Here is a 24,466-nt window from a genome sequence, read left to right as displayed (position 1 = left end):
GCTGCAAGAATGCTATGAAATGCAAATGAAAAGTGTCAGCATTGAATTTGCAGTTTGATATATGCATTCATACAAATCCAGCAGTAGAAAATGCTACTTTAGGTTTATGACCATAAAGAGACTCCTTCACACAAGGATGAGTTAAAACAGAATCTCAGTACATCCAGTGTTCCAAGAACAGCGAGGGGCACCGGAGACGCACTAATACAGCAGGAATTCATTTTCCTCAACATCAGAAGCATGGTTGGACCAATCTACATCAAAATTGAAAACAGTCAAAAAATTAAAAGCCATAGAAGAAGTTCCGCAGCAAGAACTGTGCCAATCAGCAATGGGAGAAAGAAAGTGCACACCACAACGCATCCCATGATTAATCTTAATCATAATACAAATAAAAGGATCAGGAATTTGGTGATGTAGCATAGAAATATGTGATCTGTCTTTTAATTTCAAGCATGTTTTATTTGTAATGGTGCATACTCACAACATAATCCACAATCTAGTAAGCATATTATAAGTTAATTGATTACCTTTATTCATTACAAGAAAAAAGCTTATGATTTCAGTCATTATCTTCACGACCAAAGTTATAAACTATCTCAATCTGCAGCAAGAACAGAACTCCAGATTAGGTAAAAAAAATAAGCATACTCCAAGGCACTAAAACATCAAACGATAACTATCCCAGTCTCACACCAACCTATAACTGGTAACTTGAGGATCTCATAGGAAAAACGAGGAAAATGATTGAGGATCAGAGAAAGGCACACATGGATACCTTAACTCTCAAATAAAAGAGGGTTTACTCCTCTCCTATGCCTTTACATTTACCAAGACAATTACAACAACAAAGTCTATTCCAATTATGTGAAATTGGATACACAGCAAACAAAACCAGTGTTTTATCAAAAAAAAAAAAAAAAAAAAAAAAAAAACCATTTAAAGAAACTCTTTCTTAATGATTTCATAAATAAAAACTCTACCTAAATATTGGCTTACCCTTTAACCAAACTAACTCTCTAATTCTAACTATTTCTTCACATTACCATCCCTTGCAACATAATATGTATAGTCATAACTATTGAATAATTGAAAAGTGAAAAACAAATCACTAATCTATAGAAGAGTAAGATATCATGTAACAAGGGGAGTATCATATCCAATAATAGGTATACAAAAGAATAAGCATTCAGCCCACCAAGATTGAGTGTATCAACTGAGAGAGATGGGAAAATAGACATGATAAACTTGGTGTATAATCATAGAGACTTACCCCCTCGGGTGGAGTTGGGTTGCGAGTAAACTTGGAACCACCAGGAGCCCAAGGAACTATTACACATTAGCAAACACGAGTAAATAAACAAGGTTAGTATCAAAATTGAACGGAATAATAGAGCAGGAAAAAGAAAAAGGACCACTGCATAGGATTTTACAAACTGCAGATACAAGTTACAGATTATCTGAAGATCCGAAAACAATAACAAGTTAATAACTAAAAGGAAGTTCCTTGTCTTGGCGCCTACGCTCTAAAAGGACCCGCACCTCAGACAAATTGCATATTTCACATGATTGGTAATTGAATTACATAGAAATGCATAGAGTAATCAGCTCTAAAACCGAAGTTTACATTCAAGATATTAAAATATTGTTCTACAAATTGTTTAAGAAAGCAGTGTAAGTAGCAAAATCTGAGTGAGATAATGTTGTTACCTATATAAGGATCAGGGTGGCGCCACTTATTGTAGGTAGCTTCACCATCTTCTATCATCCGATCGATGGTATCAAGGTCTTCCTGTTAGTCACATTGATCACTTCAATTTCATAGTTCAACGCATAACAAATCTAGAATACGCACTCTAACAAATAACAAGTATTGTAGTAGGCACTAATCAAATGCAACATATTTCAAGTCTTAATTTAGTACTAATTAAAAAGAATGCAATGTTGGATCAGAAACGAACCACGTGTCTGTGTTGCTCGAACCTTTCGCGGAGGTTAGCTGCCTGAAAAAGATGAACAAGAACAAGCAAAAACGGTTATACATAACCAGAGAGAGAGAGAGAGTATGTGGGAATGGAAAAATGAAGAAATGGTACGTCGTCGTAGAAGAGGTGACGATGGACGGCCCAATTGAGGGTGTCTTTGAGGGCGCGTCTGTAGAGGATCCGGACCCTCTCTCTTTGCGCCGCCCTCCGAGCAGCGTGCGCCGCCGTCGATGTCAGACTCATCCTTCTTCTTCTTCCCTTTCGATTCTCTCTCTCTCTCTCTCTCTTTTGCTTCTCTTCGGCACAATTTCACAGCTCACATCTGAAAGCTGAAGCTAGATCAAACCAGAGACTGCCTACCACAAACGACGTCGTGTCACCTGTCAAGGTAAACGACGTCGCATCATAATTCATTCTGGACCATGCTGTGCTGGGCCTTTATCAAATCAAAAAGCCCTAAATTGAAAAAAAATTATAAAATGTCACCGTCCAAAAATATTATGGGACAAATTCGTTTAATTTGATGACAAAAACTTTTTTTTCCCCATATTGAGATAGATAAACCAAATAATAATATTAATTAATTAATAATATGACAGTCAAATGACAAAGGATTATTTTATCTCAAAAATGTTTCATAAAGATTAATCAGTTTGTAAAACTGTAAAAGAACTAATTTGCCCCCTTTTTTTTCCTATTTCAAGTTTGATTTTTACCAATATTTAGTTCTCAAAACGACATGTTAAGTTTATTGACTTTTAAAGAAATACGTAGGCCATAGAATTTCATTTTAAATATTTTCATTTTATTCAATGACCTCCATGATTTTTATCAAAAGTTTCTTTAGCATTTTTCTATGGGTATAACCGTATAGCGTAAGCTCTAAGAAACAAATTGAACTAGGTTAGTTGACTAGCCTTTCTGATCATTGCGATTATCTATGTAAGAAATGCTTGATTTGCTTAGTAAAATAAATTTAAAAAATCTTCACCCTAAAAGCGATTTGCACACATTCTTTAACAAAATACATTTTCGGTTTTGTGAAAAAAAAAAATTTAGATTTAAACATCATTAAATTGGTAACTTAAAATATTTTATAATCAGTTATTTTTTGCCGACGTGTGGTGTTTCCCACGGTATCTCCCAACCCGACAGGTCAAGGACTAATCCGTTGCGGATTTAAACTCCATTTAAGAGTCTGCCGCTGACCAATGGGTTGCTGCATGCACAAGGCAGGATTCAAACCCCCGACACTTGCTTAAGCGGACGAGTGAGTTGACCACTCGACCAACTCACTCGACCAACCCAAGTTGGTTATGTAATTAAATGCATATATAAAACTATTTTCACATCGAAATTAAATTATTGATCCATCAGTGATTAAATTCTTACTTTCTCACTATACCAATATTTTTTCTTTTAGAAAAAATTGATCCTTTCTTTTCTATTGGAATCACTTTTGTTGCCAGTCTTGTGGCTTATTCCTTAGATATGTAGCATTTTGACATTAGCAGTTAAAAGAAGTGTATCCGTGTTTCGACTTGAAACCTACCAAAGTAGTTAAGCTAATCAGAATAACAAACCTAGCTAATACATACAATACAAGAGAAACTCGTTTAAAACAATAATACACTAATCTACTCTGCCTCTACAATATTATCCAAAACATCTTTACAAAGAAGCAAGCAACTCATCAAACAATTGTGCTCGATAAAATTAGAAAAAAGAAACCAATCCGTTAAATGGTACACCAAAATCATAACCAGAACCACCCAAAAGCCAAACATCAGGAACTCGTACATTTCCATCTCCACTGAAGAAAGAATGCTAAGCATGTCAAGTGTGAACAGTGATCAGAAACTATTCGATATCATGTCTACAATGCTGTACACGTGTCACGTGTGTGTTATCCACAAACAAACCTTAGAGAGATGCTCTGCTGCTTCTCCATGAAGATCTACGTACTGTGTGTTGGGGTGTGAAGCTTAGACCAAACATCTCCTTAAGGGCCATACCCTGCTCTGAGAACCTCACCAACTTTGCAACTACTGTGGCACTCTCCATTACATGGTTCATATCATTAGTGTTACTCCATAAACGGGTTGCTAGCTGCATCCTCCTGCGCTTCGAATCCAACGGAATGTCCCATTCCTTGAACAGCTTTGTTCTCTCATCTGCAGAAAGCCTTTTCTGCATAAGCTTGACCAGCATTTCTCTCTCTCGCCGAAGAGCCTTCACACTGCAACAACATGAAATACGCACACGAGTAAATACCATTGCAGTGCAAGTAACAACTAGATTTTGTGTCATGAGCACAAATAACCTTATATTTCTTGACACATTATTTTTAATTTAGCAGCACAAGGTTTCTCGATTACAAAAAAATGTTGGCTATATATCAGACACTGAAATATATCACATTATTTTGGTAAATGCACACTTGGATTCATGTTCCAAAATATATCAGATACTGAAATAAAAGCATAAGTGATGGAGGCAGAGAGAACCTTGCAGCAAGCGTGATTGTTGGAGCATCCTTCAGAGACCCGTTTGCACTGAAAAATGTTTCTTTGAGGAAAGTTAGTCTTCTCAGCTCTACCTCCATGTAAATCGAGTCTTTTGGATCACCCCTGAACAAAAGAAAGAAGTAGGTCCTGTGCGTCAATGGTACGCAGCAAGCTTTCCACAGTTCAATTATCTCCCTTTGTTGCTTTGTGAACTGCAGAGACCAATTTAGAGGAGTTCCAGGTGCCTCTAACATTGGATCAACCCCTACATCTTTCACATTCTTCACGGATGATTTTCCTTGTGTCTCTTCACCCTAAAAGTCAGAAATGTAGGATTCAGTCATCAAGCATCGAGATAAATGACGACCCTGTGCTTTTTTTAAAGGGAAGGGCATTCAGATTTTAAACATCAAGTGGACAATGATCCCAATAGAAGTGTACACGTGATAATTTATACTAATCATCCACGTTTGCTACAAGGGTAAGGTTTCACCTAATTAATTAATTATTAAGCTTTGTATAAGATTCGCCTAGATAACAAATGAAGATTCTATTTATTTTCCCCCCCTTGAAACTTATTAGAAGGCAACTGAAATTTATTCTTACCTGACCATCAACAAGCTGCTTCTGATACTCAAGTTTGACCATTTCCTTCATCCCAGCAACAAAAGTTTGAATGCTAGTAACTTCTTCTCCAAACTCATTTGCAGATGGACTTCCGATAGAAGACTGAGAACCATCTCCAAATCTTGTGGAATCCCCAAAATCTAGCGGAGCTAACTTCCTTCTCCAACTATCCGGTCTTCCAGGGAATCTTTCAAACCCATTGGCGGGAGTCCTATCCATTTCTCCTGCTCTCTCGGGAGAACCAGTCATGTGGTATTCCCTACAACTCCAGCTCCGAGTTAATTTAAGACTTCTAGAACTTGACATACTTCCTGATATGTCTTGTGAAAATTGATCAAGTAAACTATATGATGAGTTGTTTTGAATTTGACTCTCTTCTCTTCCTTCATTCATCGTTTCATTTTCCTCTCCAGATACTGTTAATGCTAATTCTCCATTGTCACTTAGTGATGGATCAAGATGTTCTGAGTTGTCTCGACTTGACTCCTCCAGCTCAATACATTGAACTTCTTTGCAAACTTCATCAGGGTATTCTGTACAAGCATAAGTAAGGAGCTGTATATACTATTGAAACTACAGGATCTGATGCTAACCCACATTTATGATAGGGCATCATTTTTGTGAAATTACATAGTACAGGCATATGGATGATAGAAGTAAGAGTTACCTTCATGACTACTTCCAGTGTCATCACCATCATCAAAATGGGGATTGTCGAACTCTCTCATGCGCCTATCTGGACGGTGTGGACCACAAATACTTGATGATTCAGATACTGAATGGTCATCATCCCAGTTATCTTCCCCGTCCTGAAAATTAAGGAAAAAAGCGAGAATCAAAATTTAGAGGCTTAACCGCTAATTTGTGACATAATTTTCCGTTATTAGGAAATGAAAATTACTTTTTTAGATTTCTGATCCTCTTTGATCATGCGAAGCAAATCCTCAACCCTTGATTGAGCAAGATCACGTTGCTTAGCTAGCTCCTTAACTTCCTTCTCCAACTGAATAATTGGAAACCAGGTTATTAACATTTAGTTAGTAATAAGAATGTGATATGCACGTTGGCCAATGCAACTTGAAAAAATCCCACACTTTTCCTTAAAAAAATAAATAAATAGAATAGAAGACATTGAAGCAGACTATTAGGGACCTATGAAACTCAGTTCTACCCTTCTTATCTATTGGGATACATAAATTCATGAAGCACAAGTATTGTTCAAAAAAACATGTACCTAGGAAAGAGAGGTTAATAATGATATACAAGATTGTTCTAAATCAACATCTTGTAAGTTCCACAACTAGGTCTAGTCCACAATCAATATAAAATTATAAACGCAATGGAATAGGAATTCAAACTGACCTTTTCTATCTGGAGATCCTTCTTCCTCAACAATGATACGTAATCACAATTGGAGGCAGTGGGATTAGGGGTTCTTAACTCACTTTCCAACCTAGCTACCTCTTTTTGCAATTGCTTAACCAAGGCCTTATCAGACATCACCACATTAACCTGCGCTTTGGTGGTCACTTCTTTTGCACAACAAGCAAAAAGAAGCGTGTTTCTTGTTTGCTCAACATGACTTCGTGCAGGGCTCAATGTACAAATAATGGCTGTTCTAGCATTGCCACCTATGGAAGGCTGAAGTATGCGTGTCAACTTTGAATCTCTGTAATTAATGTGTCCATTTCTTCCCTTGCTGCATTTAATCAAATTATGTCAGTGGAAATTCAAGGGTTTCTTCTCATATTTGATGCTAGAGGCAGAAACTAAAATTAGCGAAAGGCAGTTTGAAATGCATCATCTAGCATTAAGAAAACCAAGGTTAAGAGATAGGCAGCCAAATAAAGAACTAAACTACATTAAAAACTAAGCACACATGACATATATAATACGAATGGAAGAAGTAGGCAACCTCAGCTTGCGGATGACTGTTCCAAGAGTAAGTAAACTCCGGTTTATATGACAACCTTCTTTCAGTCTCACCCCAGCTGATGATAACTGAGATGCACGCTCACTTCCGGCCAAATCAACAAAATTCTGCAAAGAAACAAAACAAAGTTAATTTCAAAATTTTTGGTAAGGATTTATTGCCTAAACAAGAAGGAGTACTTTTAAAAATGCAAACATACCACGCTGGCAGCTAGGGTGGCTGAGTTACCTTTGCCCAAGAATTCCCTGGCAGAACTTTCTATTGTCTGAAACAATACAATTTCAATATTAGGAGCTTTTTTTTTTAATTATTTTTTAAGATATAAAAAGTACAAGAATTTAATTACAGAAATGGAAAGGCACACACCAATCTGATAATTTGATGAGATCTTGAACTCTTTTCATTTAGGTATGTCTCTCCTACCTGTCTCTGAGCTGCAAGGATAAATTAATGTAATGCTTGATTGTACAAACAACCTAAAAAAAACTATACAAGCTACCTTCACAAAATGATAGAAGCTCTTGCAAATGCCCCCAGTCCCGTAAGTTCTCCTCTGTAAGTTTCTCTAAAATGGGTCCTCTCTGAGAAAAAAGAAATGAAAACAACCATTAGTTATGCAATCCATTTTATGAAATTTCAACCTAATATATGAAAGGTATTCACCTCAGGATCATCACGCAGCCTAAGTGGAGTATTGTCTGTACTGAGGAGGTCTCTAACAACTTCATTGTAAATTTCAATTGCTGAGAACTTTATCACAAATGCTCTTTCCTCATGCTATAAAGGTCACATTAAACTTGTGTTAATAGCACTGGGTAATGTTATAGTAAAGAACTGATAATGAAGAGTCAAACAGACAGTTGAAAACTTTGGTAGCCTAATTATTTACCCTTTTTATATAGTCAAAAATATCTGCTACAGCATATTCAGTTATTCCAACCATTGTATATGTCTTTCCACTGCTTGTTTGCCCATATGCAAAAATACTGGCTGAAAGGACATATAATTATATGAACACCTAGTAAACAAAACGGGAGATGGATTTAAAGAAACTAGTGGGTATAATAATATACTTACAGTTAATCCCATTAACAACTGAAAGAGCGATTTCTTTTGCTCCTTCCTCATACACCTGTCTTGTATCACAGTCACCCCGAAATACTCTGTCTACCAATCATAACAAAATTTCATAAACATTGTGCATAAGTGGACACCAAGTCACCAACACAGCATACAGTACCTTAATTGAGAATGCACCAAATGTGATTGTTTAATATCAACTTTTGCGGGCAAAAATAAAAAAGTTAAACAATCATAGAGATTGACACATTAACCAGTTATGTCAATTAAGACAAACATACAAATATAATTTTACAAATTGTTGAATAGCCACTAACTTTATCTTTCAAAGTTAAACAATCATAGAGATTGACACAGGTTTATTAGGGAAGACTGCATCTCCATCACCGTAAGTAAAAAAGTAACTGGATCTGATAATGTTCAACTTATCAAAGCTAATAATCTATGTTCTCCAAGTAAGAAAAGTGATCCCTTAGAGACTACACATGTGTTGAATCCAACATACATTACAAGTTCCAAATTATTGTTATTATAAGTTAAACACGAAGCTGCGAAGTTTTAAAAACAACACGGACTTTCCTAATAATAAAACGGATTAAAAGTAGGCTTTTTCCTATGAAATCCGCAGGTCCTTAATAAAAAAACATATTAACGACCAGTCATTTGCTTACCAAATGTATAGGCACTTGGAAATGTTGAACCCTCCCGTAATGTGTTCCGGTACAAGACGGTAGTATCATTAATGCATTCCCAGTCTGCGGTTTCATTTGCAGCAGTTTCCTTCTCATTCAAAGGCCTTAGCCTTATCAACACAAAAATCTTCTCTTCGCGACCACTTAGCGCTTGCATCTTCTCCCATTTCAGCAGCTCCTCACCACCAATAGCCCCCATTTTCTCACACTTACCTCAATATTCTCTCCAATTCACAAGCTCATCAGAAAACTCCGAGCAACCCCATAATGGATCCTATAAGAGCAAGACAAAGTGGTGTGGTTAACTAACAAACCGATTCCATTTTCTAAGCTGCATGATACAGCTGAGAGTTCAAGATAAACTAAAATCACAAATGGGAGATCACCAATACAACAGAATGGTTAATTTTCCTTTGATAAATAAATAGAAAATAACAACAACACTAACAAGGAGTCTAACTTTAGATCGTGCCAGACCAACACAAGAAAGAAAAGAGCAATGACAAAAAAACAGAATGCTAACTAATTACGTTTTTATCATATCATCAAAAAAAAAAATTAATCGGTAGTTGGCATTATAATATCACGACCACAAAAAGCTTCTGTTTTAAGAGACAGATTGATAAATCATAGGTTTAGTACAATTAAAGGATATGCTAGCCATGTTGATTATTCTTTGGTACCAAGCTTCATCCAGAGGAAAACATGAAAAAATAAATAAATTAAAATAAATAATACACACTAGTGATAAAAAGAAAAAAAAATAGAAAAGCAAGCTGGGGCCTAATTCCTAAACAGATATAGCGGGGTTCTTCTTTTGTTTAAAAAAAAAAAAATTTAAATAAAAACTTTCCTTGAACAGTGGCCAATTCCAATGTAAGAATAGAAAGCTTTTCATTGCAGCGACCCACCTCAAAAATAATAATAATGCTTGAGAACGAAGCAAAAAAAGTTTATAGTTTTAGCATAAATTTGATATCGACCTCTGACTATGGAGTCTATGGTAGTTATGCACAGCAAAGCAATGGTCCCCATCTAACATGGGGCCATCTTTTTCAACCTTTCACCTTCCTCCTCTTTAATTATTTCTTTTTTCTTTTCCCATTCCAACTATCTACCCAACCAGAATAAAAAAAGCGACTCTCCCTCTCACACACACTTCACATTCTCATCACATATTTTTTTTCAACCTCCAGTGTCGTTTTCACGAGACGTTACTACAACGTTAGCGGTGAAAATAGTAATTCACAGATCAACTTACTTCTCTTACGAACCTGAAGCTTCTTCAGCTGCTGCTTCTTTCAGAAACAGAACACGAGACAAACATGTTGTGATAACCGAGTGAGTGGATGGATCTTTCAGAACGACGTCGTCTTCAAAATATGCTTGGATGATGACGTGGCGCTAAATCTCAGATTCCGAGAAAAGAAAAGAAGAGAAGAAGAATAATAGGAGATAAAACAGTGAAAATTGAAAAAGGAAAAACCGCAAGGAAGATGAGTTGAGTTGAGGGAGGCACGATCTGAAAGAAAATAAAAAATAAAAGCACCGAAGGCAGAAAACACGGCAGTGGCTCCGGTGAGTTAGTTTCGGTTAGTTTCTTTCAGTGTCTCACTCTCACTCTCAAACAAGCACAGTTGAGGAATGAGAATGGACCAGCAGGCACGTTTGTTCTGATCCGTTGTCAACTTCTGTTTTCTACCATCAGTGCGGAGGGAAATGACGACGGTGACCCTGAGCTGTTGACATTGGTCATTGGTGTTTGTGAGGGTGGAAAATATGAAGGATGTCACGTGATGGAGCGGCAACAACTAACAAGTGGGAAAGAGGAGGAGACTTGTTATGATGGTAGCACGTGGTGGAGAGAGAAACGCCGTTTAGAAAACGTTAGCGTCTTTAATGGGTGTGTACTGTTGCGAAACTGAAACCGTCGTCCATTGAAGTTTCCAATCCACGAAGGCACGAACCATCAGGATCCACCTCACGTTTTGGATTATTCTTTTTTTTTTTGGGGTCTAACGGTCACTCGGTGTTTGTAATTTTGAGGTTTTTTTTTTTTTTACTAAAGATAGGAGATTCGAATTCGCAACCTCTTAATTAAGTATGGAAAAATTATGCTATTTGAATTCTAACTCATTGGCTAAGGCACCTGTTATTGGAGAAAAAATTTGAAAAATAGAAATAATAATTTTATGCATTTTCGTTTGAGGAAAATGATCACGTATATATTTTAGATATTAGTAAAATTTTAGTGTAATATTTAATTATTAGATTTTATAGCATTTTTTAAAATTTTAAGAATAAGACAATATAACCGTATTGATAGGTTTTAATAAAAATATATCAAAAGTTTATAATTTCAATAAATTTTAATGTGTTTTATAAATAATAAATTTTTTTTATTATTTAGTTAAATTTATAAAAGAATGATAATAGTAAGTAGATTAAAAATACTAATAAATTATAATTCAAATAGCATAACTAAAAAATGGTGGGTTCAAGTCTCTTTATTTTTAATAAAAAATAAATAAATTAGAAACGAAAACATTTTTTATTGATACTTTTGATGCATGGTATGTTATATAGGAAAAATTCTTGTTTGAGAGGACCTCTGCTCATCTCCTAGAAGAAGATGCACAGTGTTTCTTTAATCCATGCTTCTATTTGCATATTGTTTATATCTTTCAGTTTCTTCATGCAAATTAAAAGGAATATGAGATGAAAATTGAGTCTTGACGGCAACAAGGTAAGTGATGCATATATTGATGCATGTTGTATATATTACAGCTAAAGAAATAATGCTTCATTATAAGCAGCCATAGCCATAAGATTGAAAAAACGAGGGATTGGATCCACGAGGATTCCATAAAACCATCTCAAGTAGAAAATTCATCTCATCTTTATTTATGATCTACGTGTCATAAAAAGTAACTCCACATAAATTTTTGTGTTATAAATAGTAAATAAAAACTCAAAATATCTCTCTTTTTCATTAAAAAGAACTAATTTTAGTCCCTATTATAGTCCCACTTAATTAATTAATTAAAATAATTAAAATTAATGTAGTTATTATTTTATATACAATAATATTATTAAAATTTATAAATTTAAAAATAATTCACTATTAAAAATATTAAGATTAAAAAAATTAATAATTTCATATATAATAATACTACAATTATTTAATCGCTAGTATTGCAACATCTAATTTTGTAATGTAGTTAACATTTTAAATTTTATAAATAAAAATAAATAATCCAACCAAAAATTACAATTTACACATATAAAATAAATAAACAAAATCTTCACGCAAATATAACATTGACAATTTCCAGATGCAAATGCAACAAACGCAACTGTATATAATCCGCTACACCTTGTAGCGGAACTCAATTGCACGTAATCCGCTACAGGCTATCGCGGATTACGTTGAGGGCTGCGTTACTCATAAACCGCTACACCCTGTAGCGATTTATGCTCATATGGTGCAAGGCTCATAATCCGCTACACCTTCTAGCGGATTATGAAGAGTGTGGAAAACTGAGTTGGCTTATGTTTAAAAAAATTACACTTTTTAATACCGGGTTTGTTTTGCATAGAATAAAGCATAGTTATCAGAATCGAACCGGTAATCAACCCGGTGAGACTATTGGGTCACCGGGTCACTGGTTCAACCGTTGGGTCACAGGTTGAACCGGTTGACTCGGTTATAATTAAATAATTATATAAAATTTAATTTTTTATACAAAATTAAGTTATTTTAATATTTTAATAATTTATTAATTAATTATATTAATCAAATATATATTGAAAAAGAGTTAATATTAATAAATATTATATAATTATCAATAACAAAAATATGGTATGATTAATAAAAATATTTTTGTTTATCTTTTTAATTTAAAGAATATTTAACAATATTTAATATTTTTAATAATTATATAAAATTAAAAAATAATTAATTTAAGTGAGTAAATATAAAATAAAAAATTAATTAAATTAAATATAAAATTATTTATTAGAATAAAAAGACAAAAGTGTAAGGAGATTTTAAATTTTACATGAGTAAAAGAGTTAATAAGATAAAGTTATTAATTAGGATATGTTTAAGAAGTTATAATATATTTATAAAAAGGCAATTATAAAATTAGAAAGCATGTTGGCCTGGTGGTTGACAGTATCTTTTCTTCTCCAAGAGTGCCAGGTTCGAACCCAGCAGGTGACGTCCGTGCAAAAAGTTTTAAATTGCACATGCTAACGTCATCGCGGGCTGATCGGTCCGGTTCGGTTCGCAGTTTAATCCGGTTTTCATCGATTTTTCCGAGTTTGGCTGGTTTGCTTGCTTGTACGGCTTGACTGTCAACTCGGACCGGCTAAGGGTCCGGTTCACTGGTTTTCCGATCGAACTGGCCGGTCCGGTCCGGGTTTGGCTGGTTTGCTTGCTTGTACGGCTTGACTGTCAACTCGGACCGGCTAAGGGTCCGGTTCACCGGTTTTCCAATCGAACTGGCCGGTCCGGTCCGGGTTTGATAACTATGGAAAGGGTATTTTAAGCCATTTTAAACCATTTTCTATGCAAAATAATTTTAAAAAAAATGACAGGTAAATACTGGTTATAACTATATTTTTCTTAATTTTTAAATTATTATTGACTATGTAGAGTATTTCTTTAATGTCCTAAGTTATTAGAACATTACAAATTTTTATAGTACTTCTAACATCTTTTAAGCCATTTTTTTAATTATTTTGTATAGAATAAAATATTTTTTATAGTATAATTTAAATAAATTTATTTTTTTCTCAAAAGATAAATTTTATTGGTGCAATAAAATAATAGGCCCATTTTAGACTTACAACAAAAGAAAAATAGAAATTTCTCAACTAAGCAAACGTGCTAGATATTAACTCCTCATAAAGGTATGGAACGTTACTAAAAGGCGTGAAAAGGGTAAAGTGAAAAAGAAAGAATTTTTGGAGGAGGAGCGTCCTTCATCAATGGAGGTGAGTTACTGCTTCCAGAGTTTCGGACCTTATATTAAAAAAATATTTATGAGCTATTAAAAATGGACAAAAGAGTATGTATGAAATTCGAATTGATAGCTTATTAATATTTTAAAGAAGTCTCATAATTAAATATTTTGTTAGCTTTTTTTAATGCATGAAATAAAATATATATTTTTTTAATTTTTAAATTATTAATTTTTTTAATCAATTATTAATTTTTTAATAAAATATATAGTTATAACCAGTATTTATCTAAATTACTAAAATATTACAAACTTTTATAATACTCCTAACATTTTTTAAGTCATTTTTTTTAAATTATTTTGCATAGAAAATGGCTTAAAATGGATTAAAAGGCCCTTTATTCTATGTAAAACAAACCCGGTTTTAGAAAGTGTAATTTTTTTAAACATAAGCTAACCCGATTTTTCACACTCTTCATAATCCGCTAGAGGGTGTAGCGGATTATGAGTCTCGCACCATATGAGCATAAACCGCTATAGGGTGTAGCGGTTTATGAGTAACGCAGCCCTCAACATAATCCGCGATAGCTTGTATCGGATTACGTGCAATTGAGTTCCGCTACAGGGTGTAGCGGATTATATACAGTTGCGTTTGTTGCATTTGCGTCTGAAAATTGCCAATATTATATTTGTGTAAAGATTTTGTTCATTTATTTTATTTGCGTAAATTGTCCCAAAAATTATTTTATAATGTGTAAAACTTAAATTTATTTTTTCATATAAATAAATTTAATTAATTATAATTTAATATAAAAATATAAATAATATTTAATATTAATTTTTTATAATTATTTATATTAATTATAATTTAAATAACTAATATAAATAATTAATATATTTAATTAATATAAATTATTAATTAAATAAAAATATAATGATCTAATATAATTAATTACTATAATTATTAATAAATTAATTATAATTTAATTATTTAACAAATTGTCATATGTGAAATTGTAAAATTATTTAATATAAACATATATGTAATGTAATATTGTAATGTAATATATATATTTTAAAATTTTTTTTAATGATTTGCTACATGGCAAAAAATTATTGGCTAGTGAAAGTCCCTTTTTAGAGGGACTCTTAATTTCAGTTCTAGTGAAGGGACTCTCTTCACTTTTTATTCTAATGGCCTTTTTCTTCTCATGTGTTAAAATAGAGCCTTCCTTTATTACTATTGGAGTTGCTCTAAATATATAGTAAGTGACCTCCCTAACATTAATAAAAAGTAGATAAAATAACGAAAATATTTGATAATAAAAAAAATTAGTCAAAAACAATTAAAATTTGATGGAAGTTTATTTTAATTTAAATTTCTATTGGGGCTTAATTGTAATTATTTATAAATTATCAATGATCGTTAATTCTAATGTTTGATGAACGCATTAGATTTTACAGTTTTCACTCACGGAACATACTAAGAAACTGCCATCTTGATGAACTTCTGCAAGAAAAGAAAGGGAGATAAACCAATCTTAGGTAGCATTTGTTTTGAGGTACTGAGACAGAGACTGAGAGACTGAGACTCAGTATCGTGTTTGTTAGTTCAGAAACTGATACTAAAATTTCTGTCTCTGTCTCTAAAATTTCAGTATTTCAGTATCTCCAAAAAGTAGGGACACAGGAGACTGAAATTTTTAGAGATGGAGACTGAAACTTTAATAACCTTTTATACCTAAAATACTTTCATTTCAATTAATTAATTCCAATTTTACCCTTTGTGCAAATTAAATTAGAGTTTCATTCTTGTTTCAATTCCTGTCTCCCATTTTGCACCAAACAGAATACTGAGATTTATTTCAATCCCTGTCTCTTAGTCTCTGTCTCTCGGTCTCAGTCTTTTCGTCTCTGTCTCTCCACCAAACGCTACCTTAAAGTTCAACTCTACCGTAACTAAAATTCTTCTAAATTAGTCTTTAAGTTCAACCCTACACAGGGACGAATCCACAAAGTTTAGTATGGAGGGCCGAATTTTAGATATTTTTTTATTTCATAAAAATAATTAACATATAGTTATTAGAGTTAATTTTTTAAAAAATTTATCAAAAAATATATATATAATTATAAATTTTTTTCACAATTTTATTTTTAATATAATAGTTACATAAAAAAATATAACAATATCAATAGTACATTATAAAATTATAAAGTACTAATAATTTATAGCATGTATAGTTAAAAATGATCACATATCTTATTAATTAAAATTAATTCTTTTAAAAAATTTTAAAAATTTGAAAATAAATGACAAATTATTAATTATTTGAAAGACACAATACCTTTATAGAATACAAGATATAAGATATTTTTATAAAAATTTTTCTTTTAACAACGTAAATTTAGAAGAAAAATAAGTATTTTTTATAAGAAAAGAATATCTAAAGTACATAATGTGATTACCAAAATATAACTACGTAAATTATTATTAGTATAATAATATAAATTTTAAATATGTTAATATAAAATAAACAAATGATTTTTTTTAAATAAATATACAGATTATTATATAAAAGCTAATTTGAAAGTTACAAAGACTTAAGGATATGATATTAAATTAGTTAAGTGAAAAATATTAGCGAATTAAATAATTAAGACATAAAACTATCATATAATAAAAAATAATACATATAAAAATACTAAATTATGTAATATTTTTTATATTTTTAAATACATATTTCATATATAAATATAGTTTTAAAAAAATTTTGGGGGCTGAGGCCACTACTCGCCCCCCTCTAAGTCCGTCCCTGACCCTACCGTAACCAAAATTCATTATGGCAATCAATCCACATCTGAAAATCACAATCTTTAAGATCCTAACAATGCTTTCGCTAAATTAAGTTTATATGTAGTATCAGAGCATATGTTTTAAAAGTATGTGATTTTTTCTGATCTAATTATGATGTCTACGATGTTTCTGATTAATTATTTATAATTGGATTTTAATTAAGTGGGTTTGAAATTTCATGCCATCAAAACTGCATATTTGGGGTTGTATATATTCTACATGTCTTCTTCTGAAATATTTTAATTTAACCATAAATTATACTCATGTATGAATTTAACCTTTAGTTTAAGTTTAGTGTTGCTGACAATTATGAAATTATTTTGAGTATGTAATGTACTCTAATTTTATGAAAAATCTATAAATATTTATTTATAGTATTAAGTTTATTTCGACTATTTACTACTTATACACCAAAGTGACCAAGTTATAATGCAGTATAGTGAATAATGTGTTAATTAATTTTACAATTAGATTTATCCAAAGAAAAATCTCTTTTATTATTAATAGACTTGAAAAAAAATTTATTATTCTTGAGTCAGATATATGTATTGTCCAAAGATGGTATATGTATTTGGTAGAGAGTTTTAATCTTCAAGTATGATAAATATGGCATTTATTTGGTATGTTAGTATATTATAGAATTTTACCAAAGGTGAACTATAATATGCTTTGTTATATAATATGCTTTGTTATGTTCTGTAATATGAGTAGATATGATAAAATTAAAATTAATATGAGCATAATAAACTTTGTTATGTCATCTGTTACCATGTTTAATGGCTTAAACTTCTCTGAATGGAGTGAACAGGTGAAGTTCCATTTAGGTCTTTTGGATCTTGACTTGTCACTCTTGGAAGAGAAACCCATTGTTACGGATGATAATGATGAGGATGAGAAGTATGCACTTAAGACATGAGAACGTTCTAACTTCTAACAGATTAAGCCTTATGTTTATGCGAAGGACTACTGCAAGCAATATTAAGACTACCCTGCCAATGAGTTATAACTCAAATGACATAGTTTTTCTATGCTCAATTAAGAGGTCGCGGGTTCGAGTCTCTCTGTCTTTGATAAAAAAAAATATTAAGACTAACCTTCCACAAACAGAAAGTGCTAAAGAATAAAGGAAGGACATTTCCAAAAGGATTGTCCTAAACGTAAGGCATGGTTCGAAAAGAAAGATATATTTGAAATATATGTATGTATTTATTAATCAAATTTAATTGATATTTCTCATCATTCTTGGTGACTTGATTCTGGTGCTACAACTCATGTATCTAATGTAATGCAAGATTCCTTACTATTCAAACCACAAGCCAAAGTAAGATGTTCCTCTACATGGGAACCACACCAATTGAAGGAATAGGAACTTATCGTTTGGTGTTGGATACAAGCTTTTATTTAGATTTACCCAAGATTTTTTATTTACCTTCAATGGTTAGGAATTTAATTTCTGTTTTAAAGTTGGACAATTGTGATTTTTCTTTTAATGGTGGATATGGTTGTTTTAATTTATTTAAAAAATTCTAATATTGTTGGTTATGATTTTTTAATTGATGGCTTATATAGATTAAAACTTCTTGATCAATTTTCTGAATCATTGCTTATTGAGTACGAGAATAATGTAGTTAGGCCAAATATGTCTAAAGAAAGTTCTACATTCTTGTGGCATAAACCTTTAAGTCACATATCCAAGGAAAGAATGGAAAGATTAGTAAAGCATGAGATTTTACAAAATCTAAATTTTACTGATCTTGATTTATGTGTGGATTGTATTAAGGAAAAACAAACCAAACAAAACAAGAAAGGTGCCACAAGAAGTAGTCAACTTCTTGAAATTTTACACATTGATGTATGTATATACCGAAAGGTCAGTGGGAGTAAGTTCATCTTTTTGATCTTATATGTTGATGATATTTTACTTGCAACAAATAATTTGAGAATGTTGCGTGAGACTAAAGAATATCTTTCTATAAACTTTGAAATAAAAGATATGAGGGAGGCATTCTATGTGATAGAAATTGAATTTTTCGTGATAAATCACAAAGATTGTTAGGATTGTCTTAGAAGGCCTATATAAATAAAGTTCTAGAGAGGTTCAATATAAAAAAGTGTTTCACAGGAATTGCACCAATTCAAAAAGGGGACAAATTTAGTCTTATGCAATACCCAAAAAATGATATAGAACGGAAGCGAATGGAAGGAATTCCATATAGTTTTGTAGTGGAAAGTCTTATGTATGTGCAAACTTAGCACAAGACCGGACATTAGCTTTGCAGTAGAAATACTAAGAAGGTATCAAAGTAATCCTGAAATGGATCATTGGAAAGCTACAAAAAAGATTTTAAAATATCTTCAAGGTACAAAGAATTATATGCTCATGTACAAAATGTCTAGCCAATTAAAAGTAATTAATTATTCAGATTCAGATTTTAGTGGATGTGCTGACACAAGAAAGTCTACATTTGGCTACTTATTCTTATTTGGAGAAGCTGCCATATCATGAAAAAATTCCAAGCAAAGTGTTGTGGCAACATCTACTATAGAGGCTGAATTTGTAGCATGTTTTGAAGCTACAAATCAAGGTTTATGGCTGCAAAATTTCATTTCAGGACTTGACATTGTTGACTCAATTGCTAGGTCATTGAAAATTTATTGTGATAATTCTACAGCAGTATTTTTCTCCAAAAATAATAGATATTCTAAATGTGCCAAGCATATGGAAATAAAGTACTTTGGCGTTAAGGAGGAAGTTCGGAAACAAAGAGTGTCCATAGCACATGTTAGAACAGAACTTATGATGGCTGATCCATTGACTAAAGAATTGCAACCAAATATATTTAAAGAATATGTACATGGAATGGGTCTTGGTTCTTCTAAATGATGCTAACACTCTGAGCTCACTATGTTTATTTATGTGTTTTCTGAACATTGATAGTTTGTTATTTCTAGTTAAAGTAATATTATTTTATGAGTTATAACATAATGATCTAGAAATTTTATGGGACTGATATAAAATTTTACGTTATTTATATAGCTTGTGTAGTAAGATGCTAATGGTTGTAGTATAAGGAAATATGTTTCATATTAAATTCATGACTGCCATAACTCACATAAAGTATTTTACCATATTAAAACAATTATGTAACGTGTGAAAATATGATTACACTTAGGTCAAGTGGGAGAATGTTAGAAGTTATTGTAATTTAAACTTCTGTTGTGGCCTAATTGTAATTATTTATAAATAATTAATGACTTAATCTCATCCGTTAATTCTAATGTTTGATAGACGCATTAGATTTAAAGATAATAACACATAAAAGGTGGTCATTTCTCTACCTTTAGACACGACGTCTTTTACAGTTTCCACTAACTGAAAATAGAGAAATTGTCATCCTAATGAACGTCTGCAAGAAAGGAAAAGGAGAGAAACCAGTCTTAAAGTTCAACTCTATCGTAACCAAAATTCTTCTAAACCAATCTTAAAGTTCAACTCTATCGTAACCAAAACTCATTATGGTAACCAATCTAAATATAAAAATCACAACTTTTAAGATTTTAATTAATGCTTCCGTTAAATTAAGTTTACACTCATGTCACATTAATAAAAAAATAGATAAAATAACGAAAATATTTGATAATAAAAAAAATTAATCAAAAAATTAAAATTTGTTTAATTTAATATTTATTAATTATATTTGGTACATAATTAATACATGTTAAATAAAGTATTTTGTTGTCTCTTTAACATTATGGATAAAATAATTACAATTCCAATTATTTTATACTACAATCTTTTGAGGTAAAACTATATATCAAGACTCGAGAGAGAGAAATAAAAAGCGATGACCGAATAAATTAAGAATGTTAACATCACATACCTAACTCTTAAATATTCTGACGAATGGTAGCTAAATTATAAGCATGATTTTATAGTTGATTATACTACTCCATAATAATGACATACACGATGAGCTGAAGATTGTAGAAGAACAAGTTAGCAAAAAATTAATTAAACACAGTCACACTCCATATGTAACACCAACAAAGTTTTATTATAATGTTTTTGGGGAGATTACTACTCATTAAGTTTCAAGCTTCCTCTAAAAAAACTGTTTAGAGATATAGAAATTAAAACAAAAGAAACAAAGGAATGGGCGGTGCTTATAAAAAGTTGCATGAATCACGGTGGTGATCGAAGACAGTTGTAAGAAAGACAATTCAATCATAAATAAAGACAATTGCTTCCTTTTGTCTGTCACGCTATATCTATTTTTGTTTCTAAATATGGTAATACAGCACTTTTATTAAAATTTGACCAGTATTTAATTAATAAAAAAATAAATAATGTTACATTATTAAATAAAATTTTATACTATTAAAAATATTAATAATAACTACAAATCATAAAATTTACTAACTTTAGAACTCCTCAATATCATATATTAGCAAAAAATATAAAATTTATAGAAAGAATAAACAAGTCACATAAAAAAGTTTATATAAATATAAAAAGAATACTACGTGTACATTAAAAATTAACTATTATAACAATTACCATGTATGTAGTTGGGTATATATATTATTTAATTTATTTTTAAAATATATTTTATATTTTAATATATATTTATAATGTAATTAATTTAATGATTGATATTTAATATTTACATAGCATTATTGATAAATATAAGTGTAAAGGTTCAGGACAAATTAAAAAAAAAAAGGTTAACATATTCTTTATTGTTATTATTATTGTTTATTTGATATCTGATTTATGATTTTGGTAAGTTGAGTGATGCCAACTATAAAATTTACCTAAATTTAGCATTTGTCAAACACTCGGGAAAAAAAGCACGTCTTTTCTTTAATTTTTTTAATTTATTGGTTGTAGTCTTAATCTTTTGGATTGAAGCAATTGTAATTTGTCTTTTAATCAATGATGCTTCGCTGTTAATGGTGTTAGTGTTTTAAATGAATCATTAGAAGTTAGAAAATTAACGCGCGGGTCTAAGTTAAAAAGGAAAGTAGTTGCGAGATTGTATATAACATAAATATTTGAGAATTTTTTATTTATTAGTGATTCTCTTCTATTTAGAATGAGTTTTACCTTTTTAATTATTAATAATAATAAAAGACCATATATTAATAAGATTATTACGACTATATATACTAGGTGAAGAATTCGAAAAAAATTTCTCTTAAATAATAATATTAGTAAAGTAGTAAAGTGATGTTTTTATTTTTTTATTTTTAAATTATGAGTGAGAATCTAACTCGAGACCTCTAGATAAGAAAAAAAAACTATGTTATTTAAACTATATTTCATTGACAAAGTGATATTTTTAATTATTTTTAAATTTATAATATTTATTATTTATGAATCTACTATCTTAATTTAAGGATGATTAATGATTAACTCGCTTTTTTTTAGGTGACTAAATAATTTTAGAAGAGCTAAATCCAAAATATTCAGATAAAATGATCTATTGTATGTATGTAAAAGACTAAAAGTTATACTTTATCAGAATTTTTAATTTATGTTTGCTTATTTTAATTATGATGCATGTTATGGTGTCTATATATATTTGTCTAACTTATTAAAAAAATAAAAATAAATATTTAAATTAAAAAATATAAAAATAAATAATTTTTTAAAATTTAAAATTTATCATAAAAACAAATTCGACAAATTCAATTTCAAAATTATAGGCACCATAGAATTTGCCTTTTAATTATTTGTCTCAATGTCTATCATTATCATAATTGTCTTGTATTTCGAATTTTAACAAAGTCAAGCTTTCAATTTCGTCGGCAGATCTAGTCCAATTCCAAAGTGTGACAATGATAGCACAACCATTATTTAACTTAGAAAACAGTCCTCAATGAAGTCATTATTGACTTTAAACACTTTCAGCTTAATTAGCTCTAATTAATGATTATTTAAAGGCATCAAGAACAATAACCTAGTATGTAGTAAGCTAGATTTCTGTGGGTTCAAGCCTTTTCAGGAGAGGAAGAAAAAATTTAAAGAAGTCTTTCCTTCTTGCTTGAACGAGTCATGGGCCACGGCATTATAGTTAATAGTTGGCAACATAAAGTGGTAACAAAAAGAAGAAAATTGAGATGAGATTGTGGGAAGAAGAGTCAAACAAACACAAAACCCCCTGCTATTTCGGTTGTGGGATGCACGCCTCAAGGAGTATAATTACATTCATGAAAAAATGGTATGATTTTATTAATAAGAGAGTAATATTTTTTTAAAACACTTAATAATTTAACCAATTTAAAAATATGTTTAATTTTAATGCACTGACAGTATAAAATATTTTATACCGTCATACAGTCATATCCGTTCTTTTGCATGTTCATTTATACAATTAATTTGAAAAAATAGTTATTTTTACTGATGTAACGTTACGTAATTAGATACATATATAAAATTATTTTACACTGACAATATATTAAAATTAAATTATTTAAAATAACAATTCATTTGTCAATTATTTTTAACTTATGACTACTTACACAAAGATCATAATTAAAATGTAAATATATATTATGTAAAACAGTTTAATCAAATATATCAAATTATTTAATAGTTATCGATGGTTATTTTCATATCATATGAGTAATTGTCTATCAAATACTAGTGTATTAGTAAGCATATCTATATCTATTATTTTTATAAATTGAATATGTATAATAATTATTTAATTAGTTACAAATATAAAGTTAGTAAATATAATAATTGTATATTTGTAGTGGGTATTTGGAGAACAGAATTAGTGATTTGCCCTCGTCATTTAGTATATAGTATTTATTAGGGCCTATATGGGCCGAGCTATATCGGGTTTGGTTTAATCCAGACCCGATTCAAAATATAGGTCGGGCCTAATTTTTAGACCATAATTCGATTTTAGACCTGATAAAACCTATACATCTTCAGACCGGGTGAAAATCGAATAAAAACCGGATAAAAACCGGGTTCTTAGCATGTAAAAATCACCTAATCTCCAACCATTATTTCATAACTCACATAGTAAAATTCACTTAAAAAAATATAACAAGAACCAACCATTCTCTAAAATTAAAGCATAACCATAATCAATACTAATATTGTCTAATAACACCAAATATTTAAATCAATACAAATAACACAATATTATGCATTAGTCTAAAGTCCTATGCATTTTAAACATAAAACATTAACTTATAATCTTATAATGACTAATAACACAAAATATTAAGGTTTACAATATTTAAATTCCACATAAGAATAGCCATCATCCATCACTAATAACACAAAATATTAATTGTGTATGATGACCGGGCCACCGGACCGAGTTCGGGCGATCCGAACTATGGCCCGGATCCGACCCGAAATAATAACCGGGTCTATTTTTAAGACTCTTACCCGATTTTAGATCCGATGAAATCACACTAAATTAGTCCATAAAATATTTGGAACCGAACCAGATCTTCGAGTCGGGTCGGACCATGTACACCCCTAGTATTTACCACACAAGAATAACAAGCCTTTATAGTTTATATTATTTACCATCATTAATTACCTTTTAAATTAAAAACAATTATTTATTTAACAATAATATAAAACTCACTAGTTAATCTGACAAATGCTGAATGAAAAAAGCAAATCGCTAATTTTTGCTCTCATTACAGCCCCTGAGAATTTCTCTGTATATAGTTGATATTACGTAGATAAGAAAGCTGGCAGTCGTGGATTTTTTATTTTAATATTAAGAAATGAATAGAGTTTTACGGTAATTATAAAAAATGGGATTTTATAATTTTTTGAGATAC

The 24,466-nt window shown here is 30.9% G+C and overlaps 2 protein-coding genes across 9 annotated transcripts; both read right to left on the bottom strand.

The window, feature by feature from the left end:
- Nucleotides 1-15: 15 nt before the first annotated feature.
- CIB22 (LYR family of Fe/S cluster biogenesis protein) lies at nucleotides 16-2,345 on the bottom strand. The gene is made up of 6 exons (XM_016331442.3): nucleotides 2,097-2,345; nucleotides 1,962-2,003; nucleotides 1,711-1,792; nucleotides 1,274-1,329; nucleotides 531-604; nucleotides 16-254 (listed from the first exon to the last, which is right to left on the bottom strand). Exons 1-5 carry the CDS (start codon nucleotides 2,226-2,228, stop codon nucleotides 563-565), a joined length of 354 nt encoding a protein of 117 aa, XP_016186928.1. The 5' UTR covers nucleotides 2,229-2,345; the 3' UTR covers nucleotides 16-254; nucleotides 531-562.
- A 1,255-nt stretch (nucleotides 2,346-3,600) lies between these two features.
- Nucleotides 3,601-10,871, bottom strand: LOC107628838 (kinesin-like protein KIN-7E). Of its 8 annotated transcripts, none has more exons than XM_016331443.3 (15): nucleotides 10,086-10,871; nucleotides 8,804-9,098; nucleotides 8,130-8,219; nucleotides 7,942-8,042; nucleotides 7,716-7,829; nucleotides 7,552-7,633; nucleotides 7,419-7,486; nucleotides 7,252-7,317; nucleotides 7,035-7,159; nucleotides 6,482-6,818; nucleotides 6,021-6,122; nucleotides 5,787-5,928; nucleotides 5,099-5,652; nucleotides 4,493-4,806; nucleotides 3,601-4,224 (listed from the first exon to the last, which is right to left on the bottom strand). In XM_016331443.3, exons 2-15 carry the CDS (start codon nucleotides 9,021-9,023, stop codon nucleotides 3,909-3,911), a joined length of 2,631 nt encoding a protein of 876 aa, XP_016186929.1. In that variant the 5' UTR covers nucleotides 9,024-9,098; nucleotides 10,086-10,871; the 3' UTR covers nucleotides 3,601-3,908. The 8 variants fall into 8 exon arrangements, with proteins under 8 accessions (XP_016186929.1, XP_020973644.1, XP_020973645.1 ...); XM_021117985.2 differs by having other exon boundaries at nucleotides 10,099-10,615; XM_021117986.2 differs by lacking the exon at nucleotides 10,086-10,871 and adding an exon at nucleotides 9,736-9,799.
- Nucleotides 10,872-24,466: the final 13,595 nt, after the last annotated feature.

The sequence above is a fragment of the Arachis ipaensis genome, chromosome B3, assembly GCF_059453495.1.
Source record: "Arachis ipaensis isolate K30076 ecotype BB chromosome B3, ASM5945349v1, whole genome shotgun sequence".
Lineage (NCBI taxonomy): Eukaryota > Viridiplantae > Streptophyta > Magnoliopsida > Fabales > Fabaceae > Arachis > Arachis ipaensis.
Note: the sequence above shows the minus strand (reverse complement) of the source record. Positions and strands in the feature narration are given on the sequence as shown.

Excerpts from the sequence above, each read along its gene's own strand:
- CIB22 (XM_016331442.3), bottom strand. The coding sequence starts at position 2,228 with ATGAGTCTGACATCGACGGCGGCGCACGCTGCTCGGAGGGCGGCGCAA. Across the intron at positions 1,793-1,961 it reads TCGAGCAACACAGACACGTG|GAAGACCTTGATACCATCGA; the intron begins GTTCGTTTCTGA and ends TGTGACTAACAG. Across the intron at positions 605-1,273 it reads ACCCAACTCCACCCGAGGGG|ATTGAGATAGTTTATAACTT; the intron begins GTAAGTCTCTAT and ends TTCTTGCTGCAG.
- LOC107628838 (XM_016331443.3), bottom strand. The coding sequence starts at position 9,023 with ATGGGGGCTATTGGTGGTGAGGAGCTGCTGAAATGGGAGAAGATGCAA. Across the intron at positions 5,653-5,786 it reads CACTGGAAGTAGTCATGAAG|AATACCCTGATGAAGTTTGC; the intron begins GTAACTCTTACT and ends ATGCTTGTACAG. Across the intron at positions 4,807-5,098 it reads AGCAGCTTGTTGATGGTCAG|GGTGAAGAGACACAAGGAAA; the intron begins GTAAGAATAAAT and ends TCTGACTTTTAG.